The following is a 27,964-nucleotide window of genomic DNA, read 5'->3' on the forward strand; positions in this document are numbered from 1 at the left end:
ATTTTTGAGATAACTACTTGTACAGTAATAGGGTCTATCTGTATGTCTATGGATTGACATTCCGAAATTTGGATTGTACTGCAGAGATTATTGGACAACAATGATCTGGATCACTGTGAGATTCATCAAAAAAGTATAAATCCTGTTTAGTTAGTTGTAAAACAAAACCAGTTCTGTGAAGTTACTTACAGATAATATAAAAAATAAAAAAACTGTTTAAATTTAGTTGACTTTTCCTTCTATTTAACCATCCCCCTCAAACGATCACCTCATCCACCCTTTTTTCACCCCACACATTGCGCTCACTTTCTCTTTCCTGCACGAGCATGCGAGTAAACCCTCCCCCAACCCTCCGTGTCCGCTGGAGCAATGAGCCGTGATATGATTGGCTCCCGTCCAGACACAACCTACTGCGATTGGCTCTCTCACCGGTCACACGACTCTGATTGGTGATTTTTGGTACATGGTTTACCGAATACCGGGCACATTGAGGCACTACAAGCTTTAAAGCGGGTGATGCAAGGTTTGTGATTGTTTTACTTTTCTTTTTAACTGGATGTGTGCTTGATAGTAGTGTCCAAAATGTACCGAGACATACATATTTTATATATTCCTAATTTAATATCTGTAAGGCTGCGGTTCGGGCTGTTTTTGGAGGGGGCGGCTTCCTTAGCTAACACTCGCATAAGGCACTGGATTGTCAACAGAGGAGCAGAAATCGATTTAGTTTTGAAACAAATTGACTCAGTTACAGTAAATTTTGAAATCATATTTATATAAGAGCCTGAAGCTTACGTCATGGTTGATTAAATCCCCGCCATATCTTTTGACGATTCAAGTTTGAAGGGATTAAGTGGTGAGGGTGCATCATTTGCAGAAGTACGTTGATGTATTTAACACGAGACTTTACCATATGGACGCTTGTTTGATCTCTGACATTTAAAGATAGGATCGACACATCTATTTAGATCTGGTAACTTACATCATTAAAGATTATCACTAAAACGATACCAACTTGACAAACTTCGTGCCTTATATGAGCTATAGTCAAGAATTTACTTGATACCTAAACTGCAGCGAGTTCATATTGTACATTTTTGTTCCTCTTTTTACCCCCTTGTTTTATTTAAACCTTTTTGTTCTTCTTATGCATTTATAACCTAAGGACTAGGGCTGGGTATTGATTCAGAGGTTCCAGATCGAATCGATTTCGATTCACAAGCTAGCAGATCGATTCGATTTCGATTCTCGGTCCGATTTCCGATTCTCAGATTGATTTTTACACTCTATTCTCGATTCAACTCAATGAATATAGATTTAATAGAAATACTAAGTTTATAAAAACGAACAGTGAACATACGTTTACAAGTAGTAAGAGCCACAAACCTGTATATTAAACTCTTATATTTTTGGGAATTAAAACAGAACCCATGTCTAATTTTCAAATGCATACAATTATGTTAAATACAATACGTTTTTCATCTTGCATCAAAATTGTATGCTAAAAGTCAGAACAGTCGCATTCCTTGATCAAACAGGATCAGGTTATTTCATAAAAAAAATCAATTTGTGGCCTTTGAGAATCGATTTTGAATCGACCATGTTTTAAAAAAAAGATTAATCGAAAAATCTATTTTTTGCCAAGCCCTACTAAGGACACAGTTCATTTAACTCAAATTAACTAGTTAATAGCCATAATAACACAAGTAAAGTGTAACTTACTGGGGCTAACAAGTAAGTATATTTAAGAAATATTAACATGTATACATTTTTATATTAAATATATCATTTATATTATATATAAATACTTAATATATCAGTATATATTTTCTTTAAATTATGCATGCATGTGTGTGTATTTATATAAACATAATTATTATACACAATAAACACACATATGTAATGTAAACAAAAACTTTTATTCTGCAAACGGTTATGTGCAATGAATTGTTATGCAGCACTAAAGTATACACATAAATATATAGAGGCATTTGTTTATATAAATGTTTATACCACGGGCCTGTTGAATGCTTTGCCCGAAAATAATTGTCTTCGGTCCTTTGAATTATTTGAAAATTACCCCCTTGGGTATGCATTATTTTCAAATAATTAAACAGTCTGTTGTCAATTATTCCTTACGCAAATGATATTGTATAACTTTTCATTCATTGTAAAAAATGAAAATTTTTAAAAAGCACAAATAATTAATATTTTTGTCAATTATCAAGGTCATAAAAACTAAAATAATAAAAAATCTAAAATAAAAGAATAGGGAAAAATTAAACTATATATGGTTTTATGAGGCCTGGTGTGGTTTTGCTGTGTGCTGTTTAACTTTTTTTCTGTTATTTATATTGCATTCTTTCTGCCAAAGAAATCATTGAATATTTTCATCTTGTAGATTTGTGTCTGTTCTTGTGAACATGTGTAAAGAAGACTTAGAGACGCTGAATGATCTTGATCAAACAGCAGCAACAATGCAGATATTTCTTATATAGCAGATACAATCTGTTAATGGAGTTTGATCTAATGAAGGACTGTTAAGTGTCTATTTGAAGGATATGTTGTTTCATGCACCCTGCGCTCCCAGTCGCATTTGGAATCGAGTTTAATTGGATGCATTCAGTCACACTGAATTTATTTAGGGAAATGTTATCCATGCACCCTCTTCCCTTCGAGATAGGCGATGTGAGGGAGTTTTTATCCATTCGCCACGCTGCAGTGTGTGTTCGTGTGTGTGTGTGTTCATGTGTGTGTGTGTTGGCAGTGCAGTCTTTCTCAGGGGGCATCTTTCTTCTCTTCACCGCTTTCCTTTTCAATGTTTCCGCTTTCATTGTATTTTACAATGGACTTTTGAGGGTTTTTTAACAGTGCTGATTGCAACATTTCTCATTCATCATAGATTGTGTCCTGTGACAGGTTTTTTCCCAGATGTCCTCTTAACGTGGCCGAGAACTGATCTGACTATAGTGTGTGTTTGGTTTAATGTAGAGATGGTTTTCACCTTGTTATGTCCTTGATTTTCTTCACATGGAGGATACTGGTTAGAAAGTGTGGGTTTTTTATCCATTTTTATGGACATTAATTGTAGGATAATTTGTATGTGAAATCCAGGTTATAGTCTAATAATAATCTAATGGTGAGATTTGGAGTATCAAAGTTTGATTTCCTTCATTGGTTTCACATTGATTTCAATTGATCTCAGTATTAAGATTTCCAGGGTTATTTTTCACTGAATGTTCTTTACATCATGTATGTAGTAAATCATAAAAAAATACTTTATCTTGTGTGGTTTTTTTTCACAGACAGGGTCACAATTGTTAATGTAGTCCTGTCTCCACAAACTTGTTTATTTCAAGTCTCCGATAATTGTTGTTATTTCAGACTTAAGGGTGTGTTATAACCAGTCAGACAGCTTATGTCACCTGAAATGTGATGTGTAATAATAACACTAGTTAAGGTTTATCCAGCAAATAAGTGAAAACAGTTACAGTTAGAACAAATTATACTTAAATCTTCATCGGATCAAAGTATGTTCAGTTTAATGGCATAGATATGATTAGCCGGTTTATACCACATAGTCGAAGCACTTGGATCACGTACGCGACGTATGCTGTGTGCTTCACTTGCCAAAACCAACGTCCCCTGAGGTCTCGAGCAGTTCTAATGAATTCACAAAGAATGAAGCTCTTCTGCTTGAGTACCAATGAGTTGGGCTTCTCCACTGGAGCAAACACCATACAGTATGTCTGTGTTCCCAGGCTGACTTGTTATTCACAACTTGTCGCAGCAGACTAGCCTATAGCAGATGTTTAGTACAGTAAACATCCTACATCTTTAGCCTTGAGAAATAATGTTCATTAACTGATGAACGTCGTGGCTTATTGTTAATAAACGTTTTATTTCTCGTTTAATATAAGCGTGTTTGTCATTGGAGAACTTTACTGGTTTTACGAAGTTGCTGTAGTAGACAGGTAAAGTCTCGTTCTCCATGCTTGTGGATTCAGTAGACAAATACCCCGGATCGCCGCACCTTTTTTTTTTTTTTTTTTTTAAAGATGCCCATCAGCATTTTTTGTGATTTTCACAAAATGCCTTTCAGGAAAATTTTCATCTATAAACAACAAATAGGGCTGGACGATATGGCTAAAATTTCTGTAGCAGGTATACAGCTAAATTTAGGTGGATACGGTATAAATCTGATAAAACTGTATGAATGGTAAATAAGCCTTGGGATAAACTTCAAAGAGTGCCCACAACAAATGTTTGTACCTACAAACTTCTGAACAAATAAATTTGCCAAGTCTATGAAACCTCCTCCTTTAAACAATATAATATAAAAAATAATGGTATAAATAAATACATTAATGTTCATCTTTATTTTGTATTTAGTCTTCATACAAAATTAAATGTAAACTCGCTGTCAGACTTTATTTGCCTCAGCTTTAATATTAATGATGTGCACCTGAACGTCAGTCAGTGATAAATGCTGTAATGCAGGGGTCTCAAACTAATGTAGGGCTGCCTAACAAAGTTTGCAGAATAAAAGTTTTTATGTACATAATACATGTGCGTGTACTGTGTATAATAATTATATATACATACATAAACATACATGTATAATTATAATTACAAATGATATATAAATAGAAACATGTATATACACATGCAAATGTTTCTTAAATATATACATGCATGTGTGTATTTATACCTAATTATTATACACAGTACTTATTAAGTAAACAAATACTTTTATTCTGCAAACGATTAGTCACGACTAATCATTAGGCAGCCCTAATGGATAATTTTATTATTCATTTGCTATTATAGTAATATGTGGGAAAATATGAATAAATAGTCTAAGTGAAAGTGACCCTAAAACTTTAGAGCGTTAGTAGGCTACTTAATGTAAAAAAAAATCATATCAAAGCAATTTGTAATTGCAAAGCAAGCTACAAAATTATTTATTAGACACTAGCATACTACGTTAAATACATATAATACTCATAGCGAGGCGAGTGTCATAGCTGCATGTATACTTTTATCTTTTGCACGTGTCTTATATTTCCCCTTTTTTAATCCTGGAACCTAATTTTTCTCATCCGTAGTTAATTTTGTGTTGCATTACATCTTCCGTTCTCAATCCCTACTGTATATGGTGTCACCCTTGGAAGCTGTGACTTAACCATAGACTGTAAAAAAAGATGGACGACGCGACGTCGCCTCCCACCATTGTAATGAATTGAAGCAAAAAATGTCCGACCACGGTCGCCGCCATGTTACGTAAAAACGTCAGTTTGGAGCCAAGGCATGCGCAGACGGAATCGTCCGTGGAGCCAGAGGCGGAGCCGCGGTATCAAACTTCCGCCCAAACACCCGCGCAACCAATTCAACCACGGCAATCATAACGTCACGCCCCGTTTCTATTGCATCAAATTACATGGTAAAATGAAACTTACCACAATAATGAAGACTTGAACATATACCAGTGTGATAAAAACTACTTGAAAGGACCAAAACCATCTATCGGAAACTTTAATTGGAAGTGTAAATAATTTTTTATTTAGAGCAGAGTCCCATTCGTTTGAATGGAGAGGGCGGGGTTTATGACTTGTACTGCAGCCAGCCACCAGGGGGCGATCAAAGAGCCAAAAGGCTTCACTTTTCAAGGGTTATGAGGCACACCCGGACTTAACGCAAACTAACCCCCCACCTCCTTCTCGTACTCTGAGTGACAGCTCTTCTTTGGGCAAATACATGCATTTGTAGACGTGAAATGCGAACGGCCATGGAACGCTGTAATGTATATCGGAAAAGTGTTTAGAAACCATATCACTGTTATTGAAAAATAAATAAATACCGCAAAATATATTGATATTGAATTATTGTCCAGCTTTAACAACAAATACATTAAATAAAAAAACAGACTAGTGTTGGGCAATATGCCCCATTTTGAGAACGTGTGCATTAAGTCCAGATGCGTGTGAGAAGGAATCTGTGCAGGTTACAAGCTCTCTCACGCAAAGTGAAGCCCTCAAACCCTCTCATTCGAGAAAAAGCACACAATGCGCATGTTAATGTGAAACTATGATGATGATGATGATGATAAAAAAAACATCGGCAACTATCGTCATGAAAGCTTGCTATTGGCGATATGTCTGCCGATCGTCGATACACAATACTATCATTTATTGGCACAACCCTTCAACAGATCCTCTGCCTACAAACAAACAATCAAAACGGGAAAAAATGTTTTTTATAAATTGGGCAAAAGCGCCACCTCATGGATAATAGTGGAATTATAGATTACCATAAAAATTTGTCAGGGATACGTGATTTGGCAGGAAAATGTTTTCTCTGAATTGACGAGATAACTTGTAAATGGCGGGAAAAGAGTTAAAACCATCACTGTTCACAGGGATCTGCATAACGATTTAAAGTGCTATATTGTGCATGCCAGGTCAGTAGTTGACACATGAGCCGTTTCTCAATATGCGTTCTTGTCTGTTCTTGTGGACTTGTGAAACGTCATCAGTCGCGGACCAAGTACTGTTCCAAATCAAAGTTCGCATCAAGCCCAAGTTCACATAAAATCCCTGGATGTGTTCTTGATCCGCCCATTTTATCGAGGATGCATCAGAGGAGACTTGTGTGGACTTATGACAGCGAAGTTTCCCAGAATGCATTTTGCGTCAGGAGTTCGTTCTTCCGAGTCTGAACTTGCAAGTTCGAACTACGAAGGGCACAAGTCTGAGTTTGGCATACTTGGTATTGAGAAACGGCTATGATGTCTAAATATTGTTATCAGTCAGCGTCCGTCTGAATTAATAATATCAATAGGGCTGGGTATTGATTCAGATGTTCCGGATCAATTCGATTTTGATTCATAAGCTATGAGATTGATTCGATTTCGATTCTTGGTTCGATTCTCGGACACCGATTTTTATACTCGATTCTCGATTTAATTCAGTAAATATAGATTTAAAACAAATACTTTATAAAAAACTAGGGGTGGCACGGTTCACAAAACCCTCGGTTCGGTTCGTATCACGGTTCTATGGTCACGGTTCACGGTTCAGTACGGTTCTTGTTGTTATTTTTTCTTTAAATTTTTAACACTCCAGAAATGTATTATCTTATTAATGTATTAATTATCCATAATTTAGGATACATCATTAAAAAAGTTATATCATGTAATCATGCACAAACTGAATTTGACTTTAAGCACATTGGACCATCTCTGAGGAAAGCCAGATGAGATTTTGATAGAGCAAGAGGGAAGACATTGATGATTTCAACATGCTTTTCATTTAATTGGCAAAAAAGAGAATGTGTATTGCCATCTACATAAACTTTATGTGCATTTTTAGCACACAAAGATAACTTGCATTTATTAAAATGCCAACTTCAGTGTAGCTCTTAGATTTATCACTGAGAGGCTGCTTTAAAAATGCAGAGAGTTTATGTGGACGAGAGAGAAACATAACCTTTGCACCTGTAATATTAAAATCTCTTTAAGTCTCTTTTGTCCACTTTTGACCACTTCTGATTACTTTGAGGGGCAATTTCTGAAATAAGATCGCGCAACTTTCACATGCTAGCAAAATGAAACTACGCGGAAATCAGCCGCTTTAATTTTATCAATGAAAGGCTAAAAATAGCGCTGAATATGAAAAGACGTAAAACATTGTGTTCAGTACCTCAGATAAATGGTCGGAGAGTAGGGCTGGGATAAACGATTATTTTTTTTAACGATTAATCTAGCGATTATTTTTTCGATGCATCGATTAATCTAACAATTCATTTTGTCAGTCCGATTCGACTTCGATTCGATTCGATTCTCGATTATCTCCCCATTAATTAACTAACAGCAAGTTATACATGTTGATTTACATATCTGAATGTAAACATTTCAATATATCTTTATTGCTCTTAAAATTTCGAAATAAAAAAAGACTATACAAGTGCAAAATAATGCATTCTTAGACAGAGGTAGCATTCAATAAAGCATTTGCAGTGCATACTGTGCAGTTAAGTAACCGTATAAAAATCTCAAGTTCAAATTACTTTATTTTACATGCATTTATGAGCAAAACCTCTTCAATGTGCCTTTTGATGGTCTGTGTAATTTTTATAACTAGATTTGTTTAATCCACATTGTTTTCGTGCTGTTCTAGTCCATTTAATGACTAAGATAGACTTAAGAGACTTATTATAGACTTAAGAAGCACATATATTATTAAATCTCTTTCTCTTAAGTTTGTTAAGATAGATGAGGACTCATTTACTGCTGGACAGAGAGTGAATGAAAGCGCAGTCTTCTGGCAACAGTGACATATTTCATTGCTTTCTGTTAAATTGCTCAAATGACTGTTTAAAACACACTTGGCATCACATTCATGATTTTATGGTAAAATGACACTTTTTCGCGTTAATCCACGAGCATTTAAACCATAAACAAAGCACTTTCACTTTAATTGAGCGTGAGCAGCGCAGCAGAACCACGCAGAAATGATTGCAGCACTGTTGCTAAAGAGCCGCCCAAGTATTTGCGGCTGGCTCCGACCTCCGTTTATATCCGTTTCGAGCCGCGAGCTCGCGCTGCTCATGCGGCGGGGTGCATGCTTGTTAACATGGGCGCTGAAAAAACCATGCGCCGCGCGGCCGCAGGCTCTGCTCACCTTTGCTGTGTGAAACTGGCGGACTGAAGCCACTCGCGTTGATACTACTGCGCCGCCTTTTTGGGTCTGACGAATCGACGCGCATATTTTGCGTCGACGTATTTTTTGCGTCGACGTCGTCGATTACGTCGACGCGTTGTCCCAGCCCTATCGGAGAGAAGGCGATCTCCTGTGGCTGTTGGAGCATATTCAACCCATAGACTGCAGTTCAATCTGTTGTTTTATTTCCGCTGTCATCATAAGTAACATGAAATAAAAATATGTTTCCACACACCAAACTTATACGACGCTGGCGCATCCTCCAACTGCGGGCAGACTTCCTTTTCTCTCCCACTTGCCATTTCTACACGTAACATAACATAACCCGCAGTACTTATACTCCAAACCAGTCACCTCTTCTTTCGCGCGAAAGGGAAACACGCTATCTGAGGTCACATACAGGGCATGAGACTACATTGTGCATGCCATGAACCGTTGAACCGTGCGGTACACACGCGCTCCGAACCGAGACAAGCGAACCGAACGGTTCGGATTTTTTTCATGGACCGTGCCACCCCTATAAAAAACACAGTGAACATAAGTTTACAATAGGAATTAAGAGCCACCAACCTGTACATTACACTTTTTTATTTTAGGTACACTTGGCTACATTAAAACAGAACCCATCTGTAATTTTCAAATGCATACAATTATGTTAAATACAACACAATTTTGATGCAAGATGAAAAATGTATGCTGAAAAAAGTCAAAACAGTCGGATTCCTTGATCAAACAGGATCAAGTTATTTCATAAAATAAAATAGATACGTGGCCTTTGAGAATCGATTTTTAATCGACCACGTTTAAAAAAAATGATTAATTGAAAAATATTCATTGTTAAAAGTCTTCTTTCTCTTTTCTGCTACTTTTGATTTAACTTGAACTGTTACCTTCTAAACAAGTATTATTTAAGAGCTACTGAAAAAATTTTTTATATGATATTGTCCATTAGTTGACACGTGCCTAATATAAAAAGTGATTTTTTTTGCATATATATATAAATATATATATATATATATATATATATATATATAACTTAAAAATGTAAATTATTAAACATGACATAACTATTAAAAAACATGACACTTTTTTTAATGACTAATTTCATATTTAAATATATTTGGAGACATCCCTGAGCCGAACACATCAGATCTGTAGGATTTAGTAATTGCATTTCCAGGAGCTAAATAACCCAGAAGCATCAATGTCAGAGCCTTTTAATTAACTTTCACTCAGCAAGACTAATCTGAAAGTTTAAAAATGCCATGGTTATTTAAAACCTTATATAAGAATGCTATTTATTTGTTTTTAAACACTTTAAACTAACATTATTATAAATCAATAAATGAAGCTTTAAAGCCAAAAATTCTCTCTTTTTTTGTTTCTTGTTGCGCCCTTTCAGGAAACAAAAGATAAATTTTGCAAGGGCACAGACTCCACCCCATTCCTCCTCAATCTTTCTTGTAGCCACCTCTCGTGCTCTCTCTCTCTCTCTCTCTCTCTCTCTCTCTCTCTCGCTCTCCCACTCCCATAAATGCAGTGACACTTGCATTCTGTGTGTGCATGTGTGTTTGTGAGAGAGTTGAAATGGAAAGTGAGGGAGCGGGGGGAGAGAGGGAGTAAGTGAGAGAGAGAGAGAGAAAAGGAGGGGGAAGTGTGTGTGTATGTGTGTACGAGCGTGTGTTAAAGCTAGCTACTCACAGAAAAGAAGGAATAAGAAAATTCAAGTAGCCGCCATATGCTGAGGATTTTTGTGAATGCCCTGCTGAGGAGACACGCTAGATTTTCCGGCGGATCCTAAAAGATGGGAAGCTCACATTTGCTGAACAAAGGCTTGCCTTTAGGTAAACATTTACCTTTCATTTCTGCACGGGGCCACACGTGAAAGTGTCGTAGGGATATGTGCGCCAATATTCGAGCGTCGGTTCGTCTGTCGTACAGTATTCTGCCTTCCCCTCCCCCTCTTCCTTTCCTCCTCCCCTCTTCCCTGCTCTCTCTTTTTCCTCTTATTATCTTTCATCTGACCCATTCATCCGCGTACAATTGCATGCTTTCTGTTTCCTATACGAAGGAGATATTCGTACGAGAGTGTGAGGCTACAAACATGGGCTTTCTCTTCATTAACTGCATTCATCTTGCCGAGCTCGAAGGATAAAAAGCACACGGTATCCCCTCTGGAAAACTGGAGGGGTTGGCAAGGACATGACTCTTTCTCGTATGGCCCTCCCGCACATTGTGCAGTGGAAATGTGGCTTCCAGTTCCGGCTTTGACTTGCTTCCTAATTTTGTTCGATTGGAAAATGTTGATTGTAGGACAGAACAAAATAAATACTTAACCATAAAAAAAGGTTTAGTGGGAATGTGCTATGGAATTCATTACGGCTACAACTATGCTTCCTTATAGACTTAAAACATAAAATTAAGCGGATATTATAGTTAGGTACTGTTTGATTTCTAATCCTAGAGAAAACCAAATTCAAGTTTGCACCACAGTTAACTTAGTTGAGGTTAAGGTAAGCTAATAAAATACTTTGTTATTTAATAATTTGTTATACTATTTAAGTCACATCTTTGCATGCATACACATTTCAGTGAAATTTGGGCATTTGTCTTCAATAAATTATCCCAAAAAATAACCAATTCAACTCAACGCACCCTGTGAGAGGCAAAAGCATGTTATCAAAATTCAGATTTTGTGCTTTTTACACGAGAAATCAGAGGATGGGATTTGAAATTGGCTTTCATTTTCACTAGAAGACAACAAAGGGGGGATGTCAGCTTGAATTATTGCCCGTGGGCAATCGAGGTCTTTAGACGCTGTGCGCGACTGACCCTGTTGGTGCTTGTTACTATGAACTAGCTAATTCGAACAGATGCAGCTCACCCTCGGGCCAGGGCAATATGAACAGAGCATCGAGGGATTTGTTTTCAAACATTTCATTTTAGATAGCTACAATAGATGCATGCTAAAACATAATGTATATATAATGCATTTATTGCCGGCAGTTTGTCCTAATCTAAAACAAGCAGAAAACGGTGGAAATGTGTGTGGCAAGATAACCAGAGCCCTACATGTTAAAGAGACAACAGATGGTTTCGTATGGCGAGGGATGAGAGAAATCACTGGATTTCGTAACAGGTGAAGAGCAGTTGTTTGCGAACAAATGTGTATTTAGGAGACATGCTAAGAGCAAAAGTGGGTGGGGCTGATAGCGGTGGGTGGGGCTGTGTCTTACTCGCACGATTACACCATGTCTGCACATGCAGGTTATGTTTGATAATATCTGGGAGAGGTCAAATGTGCAGGTGCACATCTTGTGCTTTTGTTATTGTGACATTAACCTGCATCTGAAGGATATTGTCCTAATCCGAGAGGTGTTAAAATTGAAAGGAATTCAAACTTTTGGGGCAGAAACTGTAAAATGTTAGTCTTTGCGTATTTAAGGTTTGTATATGTGCAGTGCTGACACGGATATCTAGAGAGCAGGGTGGCCAATGGCTAATGTAATGCAGATTTATAATAAAAAGTAATTGATAATGTTATTTTATTTTACAATGATATGCCATGTTACATGATATTTATTTACACTTTTTATTAATAAAGTCATGAAATATATGAGACAATGTTTGTGAAAACTCAGCTAAATTAATGTTTAATGATTTGCTGTTTTCTACATAAAGTCATCCTATATGATGTAAAGAGCATTGTGTAAAAATATAACATTGATATATTTAATATTGAATGAGTAAGGTCATGTCAAAGAATAGAAATCAGTGATATGCTTATGAGACTTTAGCCTGGATTTCACAGACAGGGTCATAAGTCAAAATGGGTCAAAATTATCTACTTTTAATGCCAAAAATCATTAGGATATTAAGTAAAGATCATGTTCCATGAAGATATCTTGTACATTTTACTACCATAAAAAAAAAAAAATATATATATATATATATATATATATATATATATATATTTTTTTTTTTTATTTATATATATATATATATATATATATATATATATATATATATATATATATATATATATATATATATATATATATATATATATATATATATTTTTTTTTTATATATATTGTTATATATATATATATAATTATTAGTAATATGTGTTGCCAAGGACTTCATTTGAACAACTTTAAAGGTGATGTTCTCCATATTTTGACTTTTTTGCACTGTTAGATTCCAGATTTGTAAGTAGTTGTATCTCTGCCAAACATCCTTACAACCCATACATCAGTGGAAAGCTTATTTATTCAGCTTTTAGATTTATGTGTCTGTTTAGCAATTTTATGAGTTTTATGACTGGTTTTGTGGTCCAGGGTCACATATAAGCCTTTGATTTACTAAAATGTCATTGACTAGTTTCTTGACAACACTAAGTATCATAACAGCATCCTATCAATCTCGATGTAATGATCTTTTTGTCTACTTTTAAATCATTTTTTTACAATAAAACACCAACCTAACATTTTTTTTCTTTTTGAATGCAATAGCAGCTAAAAAACAAATCAAAACACTTGATTACATAGTAGGCAGTGAAGGAAAATGTGACCGGTGCTGTCAAAATGAGTCGGAGTGACTAAATGTTCAAAAAATAGTTATTTATATTTTAACATTCTCTATTAAAAAAAAAACATCAAAACAATTCATGATTTGTTGTAATCTGACCAAAAATGACAGAGCTACACCTTCTTTACAGAGTCAGGAAAGTCACTTTTGAGAAAAATTTGTTAAAATAACAAAATGGCAAAATAACAGCATCCATTAATAGGATATGTTCAACTTTTTTTCTTTCTTTTATTGTTTGATTGAAATTGAGACAGACAGCTTTAAGATCTACTGTAATGCAAGGATCTAATATAATGTTACAACCCCCCCAACAGTTAACCAAACATTAATTTAAGACATAACAGATTATATCTGCGTGAATTCTTGTCACAATAGATATTTTACATTAAAACTGTAATTCTGTGTAGATGTCTATATATTGGGGTCGGGCGCTCCTGTGTTGTGCATGCTTCAGATGTATCAGTCAGTGCGATGAAGATCATTTTCATGTCTTATTGCTCTTAAAGGATTAGTCAATTTTCTTTAAAAAAAATCCAGATAATTTACTCACCACCATGTCATCCCAATGTTGAAGTCTTTCTTTGTTCAGTTGAGAAAAATTTATATTTTTTGAGGAAAAGATTCCAGGATTTTTCTCATTTAATGCACTTTAATGGACCCCAACACTTAACAGTTTTAATGCAGTTTAAAATAGCAAAGTTTCAAAGGACTCCAATCGATCCCAAACTATTGGCATTTTTGGCAAGAAAAATAAAAAATATGCACTTTTAAACCACAACTTCTCGTCTTCCTCTGGTCCTGTGACGTGCCAGCGTCCATATTGCATATTTTTTATTTTTCTTGCCAAAAATGACAATCGTTTCGCTAGATAAGACCCTTATGCATTGTTTGAGATGGTTTAGAGTCCTTTGAAACTGCAATTAGAAACTGCATTAAAACTAAGTGTTGGGGTCCATTAAAGTCCATTAAAATGAGAAAAATCCTCGAATGTTTTCCTTAAAGGAATATTCCATTTTCTTAAAAGAAAAATCCAGATAATTTACTCACCACCATGTCATCCAAAATGTTGATGTCTTTCTTTGTTCAGTCGAGAAGAAATTATGTTTTTTGAGGAAAACATTGCAGGATTTTTCTCATTTTAATGGACTTTAATAGACACCAACAATTAACACTTAAATCAACACGTAACAGTTTTTTTCAAAGGAGTTTCAAAGGACTATAAACGATCCCAAACGAGGCAGAAGGGTCTTATCTAGCGAAACGATTGTCATTTTTGACAATAAAAATAACAAATATACACTTTTAAAGCACAACTTCTCGTCTAGGTCCGGTCCAGCGCGACCTAACGTAAATGCGTAGTGACGTAGGGAGGTCACGGGTTACATATATAAAACGCACATTTGCGGACCATTGTAAGAAATAAACTGACACAAAGACATTAATTAGTATTAGTTGACATACAACAACGTAGGAACGATCCTCTTTCAAGACACTTGTAAACACTGGGGCGGAGTTTCGCGTTCGTCCTCTGTGACCTCTTGACGTCATGACGTATTGCGTGGGGTCACGCTGACGCATCACGACCAGATTTAAACGAGAAATTGTGCTTTAAAAGTGTATATTTGTTATTTTTCTGGTCAAAAATGACAATGGTTTTGCTAGATAAGACCCTTATGCCTCGTTTGGGATCATTTAGAGTCCTTTGAAACTCCGTTGAAAAAAAACTGTTACGTGTTGATTTAAGTGTTAATTTTTGGTGTCTAATAAAGTCCATTAAAATGAGAAAAATCCTGCAATGTTTTCCTAAAAAAACATAATTTCTCCTCGACTGAACAAAGAAAGACATCAACATTTTGGATGACATGGTGGTGAGTAAATTATCCGGATTTGTTTTTTAAGAAAATTTATACTTTTATACTTTCTTTTTCCTGCACCTCAAAATAAAACTGTGCACATTCCGACTCATTTTGCCTTAAATCTTACGTTTTTATATCATTATTAAAAACTTGGAGTGAACCTGATAATATTTCCCTTCTGAAAATGCATGACTAGTATGCTAATATGAAATGTTTTTATGAATGTGCCTATTTTAAGAATACTCACTCAATGAATAGCATTGGCATTTTTATCCTTGAGCCAAATGTAGTTTGGGCCTTTTTAAAAAATGTTCACTGAATTTATAGCTTTTATCTGTGCACGCAAAATGAAGTTATGTTAACATCCATTTAACACACTTGGACACAAGACCAAAACATGTAATGTGTGATTTATTGTTCTCCGTAGGCATCAGGCCTCCCATAATGAATGGGCCCATGCACCCTCGTCCTCTGGTGGCACTGCTGGATGGACGGGACTGCACTGTGGAGATGCCCATCCTGAAGGACGTGGCCACCGTGGCCTTCTGTGATGCTCAATCTACCCATGAGATTCATGAGAAGGTATCGGTGTTCCTTTCACTTGCTCCTGTGAAATAATTGCTTTTGTTTGTATGGTGAATCAATAAATGTGAATGGCACGATCATGAAATCAAAATGGAATGATTGGTTCTATAACTGATCATCCTAATATAGTCATTTTCTCCACCTTTGATACAAATGTTTATATAAGGGTTATGTGGGAAGGTAAATATTAAATTAACTTATACTATATACTAGCTTACTTTTCATAATCCACACAGAAAAAAAGTCCTGCCATATTTCTTTTTTCATTTCAGAAAGTAATCACATTGTAAATGCCATTTCATGTGTACAGGGTATTTTTATCACGGCTCTATTCAGATGAATATATATTGTAATATAACATGGTTCTGCAGTGTATCAGCCCACTGGCTCAACATGATGGAGCCTCTTTGGCTTTGTTATATGGAAAATAGTCTTCCTTTCCTGGAGGATAAAAAAGTAGATTGCACAATGAAGTAATATTTATGAGACTGTGAGCGTTTTTTGCCAAATAGGAGTTGAATGATTCATTCGATGAATTCACTGGGTAGTGTGATGAAATCTCATAGTCATCCTACCCGCTATACTCATTTCATTCCCAATTCACACTTGCTGGCAGCTATTGATAAAAAAAATTCTTTTGCACTTAAAATAAATGTTAGGAATTAAAGGTTTCAGATTGCGATGTGAGCTTTTTGTCGTTCATTACGAGATATTTCTTAATAGTAACCCTGCCTGTGAAATTAAGGCCTCGAATTTGGATTTTATCCATTGATTTTATTCTTTGACGTGATTTTACTCTGTCAGTATTAAAGAAATCAGGGTTATATTTTTACAAAATGTTTTTTACCTTATGTATGATGATTTGATAAAGAAAACAATCAATCACAAAAATGACTTTAGCTGGGTTTTCACAGGCAGGGTCACAATAACTTGACTTAAAGGGATAGTTCGGCCAAAAACGATATTAAACCCATGATTTACTCACCCCCAAGCTGTCCGAGTTGCATATGTCCATCGTTTTTCAGACAAACACATTTTCGAGTATTTTAGAAAATGTTTTAGATCTTTCAGTTGATTAAATGTAATGTTACGGGGTCCACGACCTTCAAGTCCAAAAAAAGTGCGTCCATCCTTCACAAATTAAATCCAAACGGCTCCAGGATGATAAACAAAGGTCTTCTGAGGGTAATCCATGCAGTGTTGTTGTAGAAATATCCATATTTAAAACTTTATTAACGAAAATAAATACCTTCCGGTAGCGCCGCCATCTTAGACTCCTCTGTATTCAGGAGAGAGTATAAGCGTAGTGTACGCACTTTTCTTAGTGACGTATGACAAATTCGAAGGGCGGGGGCACAGAGCAGCAGCAGAGTAGCCTCCGTAGGCTGCGTAAGCTTTCATCCTGAATGCGGACGCAACTAAGATGGCGGCAATAACCCAATATAATATTTTAACCAATTCTGATACCCAAGCATTATTTTTATTAACCAAAAACTATGATGAGCAATTTTATAAAGCTTTTTTCTTTATCCAAAGCGTTTTTTCAAAAATTGTGCACCCCGCCTTACTTATATCAGATTGCATGACATAGCTTTTTAATCCTTGTGGGTTGTTCCAATTCACAACCCTTTGTGTTGTTAGCGGCCAAAAATGGCCACTAAATTAAACGGCTGTAAAAATGTATCAGATGTATGCGTTTCAATTATTTTTGCATAAAATCACACACACACAATATGCTGTTATAGTCCATATAACTCTATGTACAAGCCAGAATTTAAGCTCTGGTTTTTTTTGCACAGACCTACTAAAGGGTTAGTGGTGCCACATGGTGATCAACACTAAAAATGACAAATTTTACCTCTTTGCAAGAATCAAAAATGCATGATAATAAGCTGTCATGGCTCTGCAATAAAAAAAATTTTTTATAATGGAAGTCAATGGGGCAAAAATGGCCACAAACAATAAATGAGGGAGAAAAAAATAAAATCTGATGCTGCACAAAAAATAAAAATGCATCAAAGCCAATGTTTTTACTAATCTTTGGCATGCCCAAGACTTTGGCATGCCCAAAAAAGGTGAAAAAAAATACAGTCCACAATCACTTTTTATATTGAAAATCAGTGATTTTGTTTTTTTTTCTCAAATCAATGGCATCACTTATGAGCTTGGCAATTAAAGAGTTAAAATCATGAAATTTTTGGAAATATTTGGTAGTTTTGATCAGTACTGAGGTTGATTAATAGATTTATGCAAAAAAATTGGGAAAAAATTAATCGGATACATTTTTACACCACTTTAATTTAGTGGCCATTTTTGGCCGCTAACAACGCATAAGGGTAGTAAATTTGCCCACGGTATATTGTTAAGTTTTTGAAAAATTTCAAAGCATTTTCTTAAAATATGTGTTAATATAAGATTTGTCACCAAAAATCATTCCATTTGCTGAAACACGGAGAAAGTTGTGGCCAAATTAAGACAAAAAAAATAACAAAAATGGCCCCAACAACACACAAGGGTTAAAGTATACACGTTTATACTGTAATAAAAAATGGATGGCCTATTCACAGATAGGAGGTACAGATGACCCATACAAGTGTTTGTTGATCAAGTACAACTGATAAAAGAGCGAGTGTGTCATGAATTAAACTATAAGCAAGCTCGATTAATTGCTGTCAGTATTATTAAGAGTGACCATTTTCTTTTTTATGCTAAACATTCATCTCAATTAAACCCAATTGCTCGATTCATTCATCTGTTACACACAAAAGATCAGCCATCAGGACGACCATAAATCATTCACTCTTGATGTAAATCACTAAATTCCACCTCATATAAATATTTACACCAACCAAATTCATTTATGCTCATTCAGACATTAAATGTGGGCCCAGCCCACCAGTTTTTCTGCTGATTTGCCGATTGTTTTTGGCATGTTCAGTCTGCTTCTGGGTGGGTGCCAGGTTGATTTTGAAAGAGCGCTCCCCAGGCCTGCTCAGACAGATGGCACTGACTTACTGCCCCCATCCACAAACCTACAAAGAGCCTTCTCATTACACTCATTTACAACTGTACCGCTAGTCTGATAGAAAAACAATTGTGTGTGTGTGGAGGGGAAGTGATTAGCGGATGATGAAGTGACATGAAACTGACTACTGAACGCAATGAAAATGATATTTGGCTGGAGAAAAATGCTTCATTTTGTTGCAGCTCATAAACAACAGCGATTCATTTTGATGAGCATCAAACCAAATGTTTTTCATCGTTATGCATAACCATAATGTGGTGATATGGTTCATGTTGTGTATTAGCTATTTATACACTCCAAAATTTGATCTTTTATTAAATTATGTTAATCTATGAATCATTGCAAACCCTTTGCAGTAAAGTTGAGAGCTCTGTTTTAATAAATGGAAATATGTTGTCATCCTAAAATGTGGGTCATATGATGCATTCAAGTCCTCCTGGGTTGTTCGTGTTTATGAGCCGGCAAGTTGTGTTTATGGCATCAGGAATATTTAGCTTACTTAGTGTGCCATCTTTTAATGTCATTAATTACATGAAAATAGACCAAGGTTTGATAAAAGTGCATTGTGTAACTTTCAAAAGAATCTTTTGACAGAAATGCAATATGATATCGGGGAGTGCAGGGCTCAACCTAACGCTTTTTGGTTTTGGCTCAATCTTTTAAAAAATATTTGAGTTTGATTCATTATATTTTTACACAAGCAACACAAACATCTCTGCAACAAATGAACATTTGAAGTGTGTTTCTATTATTTACCATTCTTGGACAATTACACCAAACGTGACAGAAGTGCAAACGTTACAACTTACACCATAGGTGGGGTTCATTGTAACAGGCAGGGGGTTAGTTGTAACACTTGCTAAAAATTAAGTTTGCAGGCAAATATTTCAATACTATTTTGTCTATATACTTGAAGTGGATGTTGTTTATATATCTGCCTATAATAGACAGGTATCCACACTGTATTCATTCATCCAGCCCTTTTCTAACAATACTTCAATTATAAATGGATACAAATGTCTAAATATGTGAGCACAATTATGACAGAATTTTTTTTTTAAATGTGACCCAGTCTGTAATAACCATACTACAGTTTCAAAATCAAATTCTGAGATAATGAGCATCAAAGTTTGATTTAAGCCATTCATTTTATTATGATTTCAATCTTTGACGTGACCTTATTTAATCAATATTAAAGATATGAACAAAAATAAATTTGAGACACGTTTTTTGATAAGACTGGCACATTTATTTTGTTGGCAGCCAGCAATCATTCTTGCGTAGCCTATTTAAAACAATGGTGAGAATTACGCTGATGTCAGCGGTTTTCATATCGTAAGTGCTGAGGGGTTAGTTTCAATTAACCCCGCTGGGTGAAAATATATTCAAGCCCACCAAAAAGGTGCTAAGAGCTGCAGACATATTTTAAAATGATGCTATGTTTTAGTCAATAAGACACAGATTAATATGACATAACATTGGATTTGGTATCTTACACACCCAAGAAACAAAACAAAAAACATATGATGAAAAAATTTACTTGCATGCCACCAAAACATTTGTTCATCAGTAACTCTCTGGATAAACATTATACATTTCCAATTTGCGGGACATCGTCTTTTGGCAGCGTGAAAAATATACCGGAAAACCAAAACGATCAACCTTGTGCAACAATGTAAACAGTTTGTGTTACAACTAACCCCGCATTAGTTTTTGCCCCGCGCACCCATTCATAACTATATTATCAGTGGTGTATGAAAACCTAACAAAATGAACTGAGCCGTTGATTGCAATTCACAGTCTCAATTATATATATATATATATATATATATATATATATATATATATATATATATATATATATATATATATATATATATATATATATATATATATATATATATATATATATATATATATTATATAATTGTTTTAAGTCTTATACATACATTTAATTTGTATGTAGTTGCTAACTATTTCAGTATTAATAACAAACCTAGTCATGTCAGATATTTATTTTACCCATTTAAATAAGATCTGAATGTTTATTCTGTTGAACTGGGATTTATCCATTTTGTCCAATAATCCATCTGTTGTAATGAATTCAATTAATTTAGGTTAATGGCTCAGCAGGTGCAGTGTGAAACTGGCGCGCGTACGATTGAAGATTTGGAGCAATTGGTTACTTCCCTTTGTGCTGCTCATATTAATACTAATGAAATAATTTGCACTGTGAGCATTCACCACAATAAAGCATTGTCATTGAAAGCAAATTATAACTAATGAGAATTGTATCTTGCTTTGCCAACAAATAATTTCAGTTTGAATGTCAGATCATTGTAATATTCATAGCACTGTTTTGCTGTGAGAAGTGAAAACAGATCTTACTGCAGATATGTTTATTCACCGTCCTCTCTCTGTGCTCTCTCTTAGGTTTTAAATGAAGCAGTGGGAGCTCTTATGTACCACACCATCACCTTGATGAGAGAAGATCTGGAAAAGTTCAAAGCACTTCGTATAATTGTCCGCATAGGCAGCGGTTTTGATAACATCGACATAAAGTCAGCTGGAGACTTGGGTAATATTTATGGTTTTGTTTCGCCTATTCATAGTAATAGGTGTGATTGATCTTTTCATATTAAATATCTTTGGTGCTAGTCACATTTTATAACGTTTATTTGCTTCTGGTTTTATTTTTTCAAAGGAATTGTAAGAGAAATATCTGAGCTCAATACTTGCATAATGATTGAGACCCCTCAAACTGTTTTCAAATTTTGTGTTTGAGAAATCTGACTGTAGTCCATCCACATCTGCAGGGATAGCAGTGTGTAACATGCCAGCAGCTTCAGTAGAAGAGACCGCAGACTCCACCATGTGTCACATCCTCAACCTGTACCGACGCACCACCTGGCTGCACCAGGCTCTCCGTGAGGGCACGCGGGTCCAGAGCGTGGAGCAGATTCGGGAGGTCGCATCAGGGGCGGCCCGCATCCGAGGGGAAACGCTAGGGATCATTGGTTTAGGTGTGTATAAAAGTGACAGCTACACGATGACTAGAGAGCGAGAGTATCACAGGTGGTTTGGTGCTTGGTCCCTTCATTCATGAAGTGCCGTGTCTGCTCTCAGGCCGTGTTGGACAGGCGGTGGCCCTGAGGGCCAAAGCGTTCGGCTTTAACGTGATTTTCTACGATCCGTACCTGTCTGACGGGATGGAGCGAGCCTTGGGGCTACAGAGAGTTAACACTTTACAGGACCTGCTCTTCCACAGCGACTGCGTCACCCTCCACTGCAGTCTAAACGAACACAACCACCATCTCATCAATGACTTTACCATCAAACAGGTGTTGCCTTTTTATTCATATCCAGATGCTTTTGACATATGTTGTATATTGGTGTATGTACTAATCTGTTTGTGTGTGTAGATGCGTCAAGGGGCGTTCCTGGTAAACACTGCTCGTGGAGGACTGGTGGATGAGAAAGCTCTCGCCCAGGCTCTGAAAGAGGGAAGAATACGGGGCGCGGCCCTGGACGTCCATGAGGCAGAGCCCTTCAGGTAAATAAAGTCAAATCTTGGACAGGAGGAACATAAAGAGACAGATATTTGTAGTGAGAAAGTTTATGTAGTGACAAAGGTGACAGCCAATGGGAGTAACGCCAGATCATATGGTATGTATAGGCATTTGTGATCAGATTATAACTGCATCCGTGTGTCAGTTTCAGCCAGGGTCCTCTTAAAGACGCCCCCAACCTGATCTGCACTCCACACGCCGCCTGGTACAGTGAACAGGCATCCATAGAGATGAGGGAGGAGGCGGCACGGGAGATTCGCCGAGCTATTACAGGTACACAGACCCATGACTCTACCAATAGCTCCTTTAACCGGGGTTTCTGCTGGGTCACAACTCTCTTCCCAACATTGACGAGTTATCTCGTTAGTTTATAGAAAACGCTTCCCTGCCCAATGACGAGTTTTTACGGCAGTCCATATTTCTGCTCTTATACACCTTATAAAACACTAAAGCATTCACTCAGTTAAAAACAGTAAAAATTATGTGCATGTTTTGACCATCGCTCTGAATCTGATCTCTAACAAAAGTCCTTTAAAAAAATGCAATTATTTTAGCTTTTTGCTGAAAATTTGTTATTTTTGAAGAAACCTCCCCATATATGAGATGTAATAGAGCAGTAGTTCTTAACGTTATTCCTCGAGGCCCACTGCCCTGCACATTTTGTATGTCTCCCTTATTTAACCCACCTGATTCAAATCATCAGCTCATTAGAAGAGATCTCAATGAACTGAACTGAGTCTGCCAGATAAAAGAGACATACAAAACATGCAGGGCAGTGGGCCTCCAGGAATAACGTTAAGAACCACTGTAATAGAGAACAGCTGAAGATAGGCTGAAATTGAATTTTTTTTCAAACATAGGGTCTGTTCTTTCATTTGATATATTGTTTGATTATACATGTAAAGCAACACCAAAGAGTTTTTTTTACCTTAAAATAACGTTTCCAAAAAAGTTTCTGTGGTTCATCCACTCAAAACAGGGTGAATGGCACTTTCACATTCGCTTTGCAGCCCTCTATCAGCCAAAACCGCACTAAAGAAGTTTCCAACCGTCGGGTAGTGGTCCTGTAGTTCGAGTGAAAACTACAAAAACTTGCTTTACAGCAGACCTACAATCCAATCTATGCTGCAGTATTTACGACAGTGGAAATGAACAATTACGCTTCTAACCTGTAGGGGGAGCAAAGAGCAATAACTCTTTAGTGTTGCTTTAAAGAAGAAACATTTCTGGAAGGCATTAACCCTCATAAGCCCCAATTTTCCTGTATACGCTAGAGTTCAGTGGAGGTAAAAATGACCCCAGAAATTAAAAGCGTGATTACAAAAAATGGGTACATTTTTAATGATACAAATAATATATCATAATTTTTTTTGTTTACTTTACCATCTATCTATTAATGCTTTGTTTTGGGAGATATGAAGTACTTTCGTACCTGTTTATTACTCAACTCAACTACACCATTAACTAGCCTGTAAAATATCAAATTTTTATGATTTTTTTTTATTTTTTTTATTTGACCTTTATTTAATCAGGAAAATCTCTCTGAGATTCAAAATCTCTTTCACAGGAGAGTCCTGACCTAGCAAGGACAGCAGTTACAGCCACAAAAAAAAATGTGTACAAACAAATTTAAAAACAATTACAAATCAGAGAGTCTTCTTCAATTGACCTAATAGTAGATTTAAAATAATCCATAGTCACTAAAGTTTGTAGTTTCAGTTGTGTTTGAAGTTGATTCCATTCAAATGGTGCTGCATACATAAATGCCCTTTTCCCCATTTCAGTTCTTACAGATAGAATAGAAAGAGTAAAACAATTTTCAGACTGAAGGGAATATCTCACAGCACTTTTTCTTTGAGTAAGACAACCTAAATACAAAGGCAACAACCCCAGAATAGATTTATAAATAATTAAGTAAAAATGAATTTTCCTTCTGATAGACAAAGATGTAAAAAGTTCACATAAATTATTATCTAAATTTGATTTAAATTGTTTTTAGATATTGTTCTAGATGTTACGTGTTAAATTTGGTCATCTGGTGTTCAGAAAAAAATACAGTTTAGGAAATAAATAATTTCGACCAGCAGATGCCCATAGAGACCCATTCATTTTACTGGATGTGGTCAACTGCTCACATCACTACTTTAGTGCTACATTTTGTGAATTTATGTATATATAAACATTAGAAAAGACATTAAAAAATTTATTTTGACAAATAAAAAGAACAAATGTTTTTGTATTTCCCATTCATTTTCAATTGGGGTCATTTTTACCCCCAAAGGGCCTCTTTTGGTAATTTTTTACACATCTTTAGAACGATCGAATCAAGCCCAGGTTTTTTTATATGAATATTGACATATAGTCTAGAAAGTCACAAAATCTTATTCCACTGAGATGAAGGGAACCATGTTTTTTAACTATAGAAAAGTGGCTTGGGGGTAAGATTGACCCCCAAGGGTTAAATCATCATTAGAAAAGAGTTAAAAGAGCCTTACATTTTAAAATCAAAATTTAAGGCTTAAAAAAGTCTGAATTAAATTAAATTAAATTTAAGGTCTAACTTTTACTATGTCCATGTAACACTACCTCTTATGTTGATTGAAATGCTCCCGCAGCGCGTAAATGTTTTTTTTTTATAATTTCTGGCGCTCTTCCCCCCATATGCGCTAGTTGCGATAGTTGAGACACCATTCACGTAACTATGGTTTTAAACTTACTGCCGCCAGCTAATAGATGACAAATAAGAGTTGCCAGTGCGCGCTCCCTCAAGAGCGGGAGAAAAATTGTATTTTGGAAGGTATGTTTCTAAGAAACTCCTTAAAGGGGACATATTATGAAAATCTGACTTTTTCCATGTTTAAGTGCTATAATTGTGTCCCCAGTGCTTCTATCAACCTAGAAAATTTTAATAAGATCAAACCAATAACTTAGTTTTGGTAAACCATTTTCTGCAAGCATGTGAAAAATAGGTCATTGTAATTTGGCCCTTATTGTGATGTCAGAATAAGGTAATACCGCCCCCTTTATCTGCACTATCCAACCACAGCACAACCATTTAGTATGGAGAGAAAGAGAGAGATAAAATATTTCACAGCACAATTGAGTTTCAATTGCAACAAACCACCATCATTGTGATCAGTGGTTGCACTTCATCCGCTCATTTGCATTTTAAATGACACACCCAAAACGGCACACTTTTGCTCAGACCTATTTTAGACTTAGTTTACATCTTAAAAAAAATCTCATAATATGTCCCCTTTAAATGTCCTAATATAAATAAGACCAAGTCCTGGATTAATCTGAACCCTGTCCAGGGAACCACCCATATATATATTTTGACATTTTTGTTTTATAGAACCATGTGTTTATTTGGTCTTTATTTGAACCTATTATTATTGTCTCATCATTATTGTCATTTTAAATGCTCTTGCCCACCATTTTTATTACAAAAAATCTGATTACTTGATCATCATCATCAATTACCAAATGAATTGTTAGTGAAAACCCTAGATTGGTTGAAACATTTTCAAAATGATGTGATTTCAGTTAAATAATAGGTGGCTATTTTCAATATATATATTTCATCATTTGAGGATTTCTTTAAACTTCATCCTGATGCAACGTGTAAAAATCTCACCTTACTTTCATGAATCCAATCTTGTGTCACGTTTTGTCTTGTGGGGGAAAATGTCTTGTCAAACCCCTAGAAACACATCATGCACACTGGACTATGAAATTAGACTTCATTGTCGTAATATAGGTCTTAAATTTCATCCATAATGGTCTTAAAAAGGTCTTAAATTTGACTTATTGAAACCTGCAGAAACCCTGTTTTAACAGCAGTGGGTGTCTGATGTTGTCCAAACATCACCATTTAATCACAGCCTCCGCAAGCTTTTATATGTTGTGATCAATGACTCTGGGTTTTCCTGTAATGAAGCCGTCTCTCCGCCCCCAGGTCGCATTCCAGACAGCCTAAAAAACTGCGTGAACAAAGAGTTCCTCACACAGACCACGCACTGGGCCGGCATGGACCCTGGTGTGGTTCATTCAGAGCTCAATGGATCCTACAGGTACAATCTGTAAAACATTTAACCCTTCTTATAAAAACAATGGATAATTAAAGGGGCACTCCATTTTTTTTTTGAAAATATGCTCATTTTCCAGCTCCCCTAGAGTGAAACATTTGATTTTTACCATTTTTGAATCCATTCAGCTGATCTCCGGGTCTGGCGGTACACCTTTAGCATAGCTTAGCACAATCCATTGAATCTGATTAGACCATTAGCATCACGCTCAAAAATAACAAAAGAGTTTTGATATTTTTCCTATTTAAAACTTGATTCTTCTGTAGCTACATTGTGTACTTAGACCGACGGAAAATTAAAAGTTGTGATTTTCGAGTTGAAAGAGAGAAAAAACATAAAACTGGCATATTTGAATATATTTAAGTGGGGTAGGATTTGACATGGATGAATTTGGTAATTATTATAACTTGACTTTAAGGAGAAATGTTATGTTGAATGTGTTGTTAACAGCTATACGTTTGTGTTATAGGTACCCTCCAGGTGTAGTGAGCCTCGCATCAGGGGGTCTACCTCCATCCGTGGAGGGCATCATGCCAAGTACTGTGCCCATGACCCACAGCCTTCCCGGCGTAGCCCACCCTCCACACGCCCCATCACCCGGCCAAAGCGGCAAAGCCGAACCAGATAGAGAGCAACATCACAACGAACAGTTATAGCCCCGCTGTTCAAAGGCTTTCCTTACCACTATAGACATCTCCTGGTCCTTCATTACCCCAAAGAAGAGGAGCAGAAAGAGGCTCCCGGCCACCAAAAAAACACAACGACTCTAAAGTAGCCAACACTTTGACTGAAGGTGGCGGACCGAGCCCTTTGAAGTATCTTTTGTGGCAAAAAAAAGAGGATTTAAAACAAAGTAAACTTCTCCCCGAGGCAAAATCCAGCTGTTTTAGATTGTAGTCTGTCCAAGTGCAGTGGGCGATCTTTTATCTGTTATTTTGTCTGCCTAATGGGTTTCATTGTTAGCTATTACATGAATGTAACCTGTTTGTGTACAGTTTTTAGATGGTTTGTAGAAAAGAAAAAAAAACTGAACAAGGCATTGAGAGAGACATCTTACCATCTGACTATACAATGAAGAGTCTATTAGTTTCACTTGTTTGATTTTTTTTAAGCCCCGAAAGAGGCGGGATTTGCACACCCTCTCAGGAAAATTGATTTCCTCCCTTCCTTCCTTCCTTTTAAATTAAACCACACAGCGCATTGTTTTTTTTTTAACCATTTGTCTTTTTGTAGTCAAAAAATACAGTACTTAAACAAACTACACACAGTATGTTTTTTAATTTTAGTTACGGAGCATGTATTACCTTACGTGTTAAAAAAAGAAAACGGAAAAAAAGGTCAGTTTTCAAAGTAAAAAAAAACTTGTCTTGTGCAAAGCTGGCGTAATGCTTGCCTGTTTGTGTGTGACTTGATCGTACCGTGTTTTTCGAGGACGCCGGGATAGTTGCAGCTCTTCATCGCCTACATAGTTTCCTTCCTGGTAAAGTGGTAGGCTAGCAATATACATACTATATATACGATGAGATATTAA

At 36.0% G+C, this 27,964-nt stretch overlaps 1 protein-coding gene across 2 annotated transcripts; it reads left to right on the forward strand.

Annotated features, from left to right (window-relative positions):
* Positions 1-372: 372 nt before the first annotated feature.
* Positions 373-27,273, forward strand: ctbp1 (C-terminal binding protein 1). 2 transcript variants are annotated; one of them, XM_065266495.1, is made up of 9 exons: positions 373-523; positions 15,594-15,748; positions 21,210-21,354; positions 21,593-21,799; positions 21,903-22,117; positions 22,199-22,329; positions 22,491-22,618; positions 26,304-26,418; positions 26,903-27,273. In XM_065266495.1, the coding sequence occupies exons 1-9, from the start codon at positions 517-519 to the stop codon at positions 27,087-27,089; spliced, it is 1,290 nt and encodes a 429-aa protein (XP_065122567.1). In that variant the 5' UTR covers positions 373-516; the 3' UTR covers positions 27,090-27,273. The 2 variants fall into 2 exon arrangements, with proteins under 2 accessions (XP_065122567.1, XP_065122566.1); XM_065266494.2 differs by lacking the exon at positions 373-523 and adding an exon at positions 10,241-10,564.
* The last annotated feature ends 691 nt before the right edge of the window (positions 27,274-27,964 follow it).

The sequence above is a fragment of the Paramisgurnus dabryanus genome, chromosome 16 (assembly GCF_030506205.2).
Source record: "Paramisgurnus dabryanus chromosome 16, PD_genome_1.1, whole genome shotgun sequence".
Taxonomy (NCBI): domain Eukaryota; kingdom Metazoa; phylum Chordata; class Actinopteri; order Cypriniformes; family Cobitidae; genus Paramisgurnus; species Paramisgurnus dabryanus.

Bases quoted from the DNA above. Each gene is read 5' to 3' on its own strand.
- ctbp1 (XM_065266494.2), top strand. From the start codon at position 10,525: ATGGGAAGCTCACATTTGCTGAACAAAGGCTTGCCTTTAG. The intron at 21,355-21,592 runs GTAATATTTATG...CCACATCTGCAG, and splicing joins AAAGTCAGCTGGAGACTTGG to GGATAGCAGTGTGTAACATG. The intron at 22,619-26,303 runs GTACACAGACCC...CTCCGCCCCCAG, and splicing joins GATTCGCCGAGCTATTACAG to GTCGCATTCCAGACAGCCTA.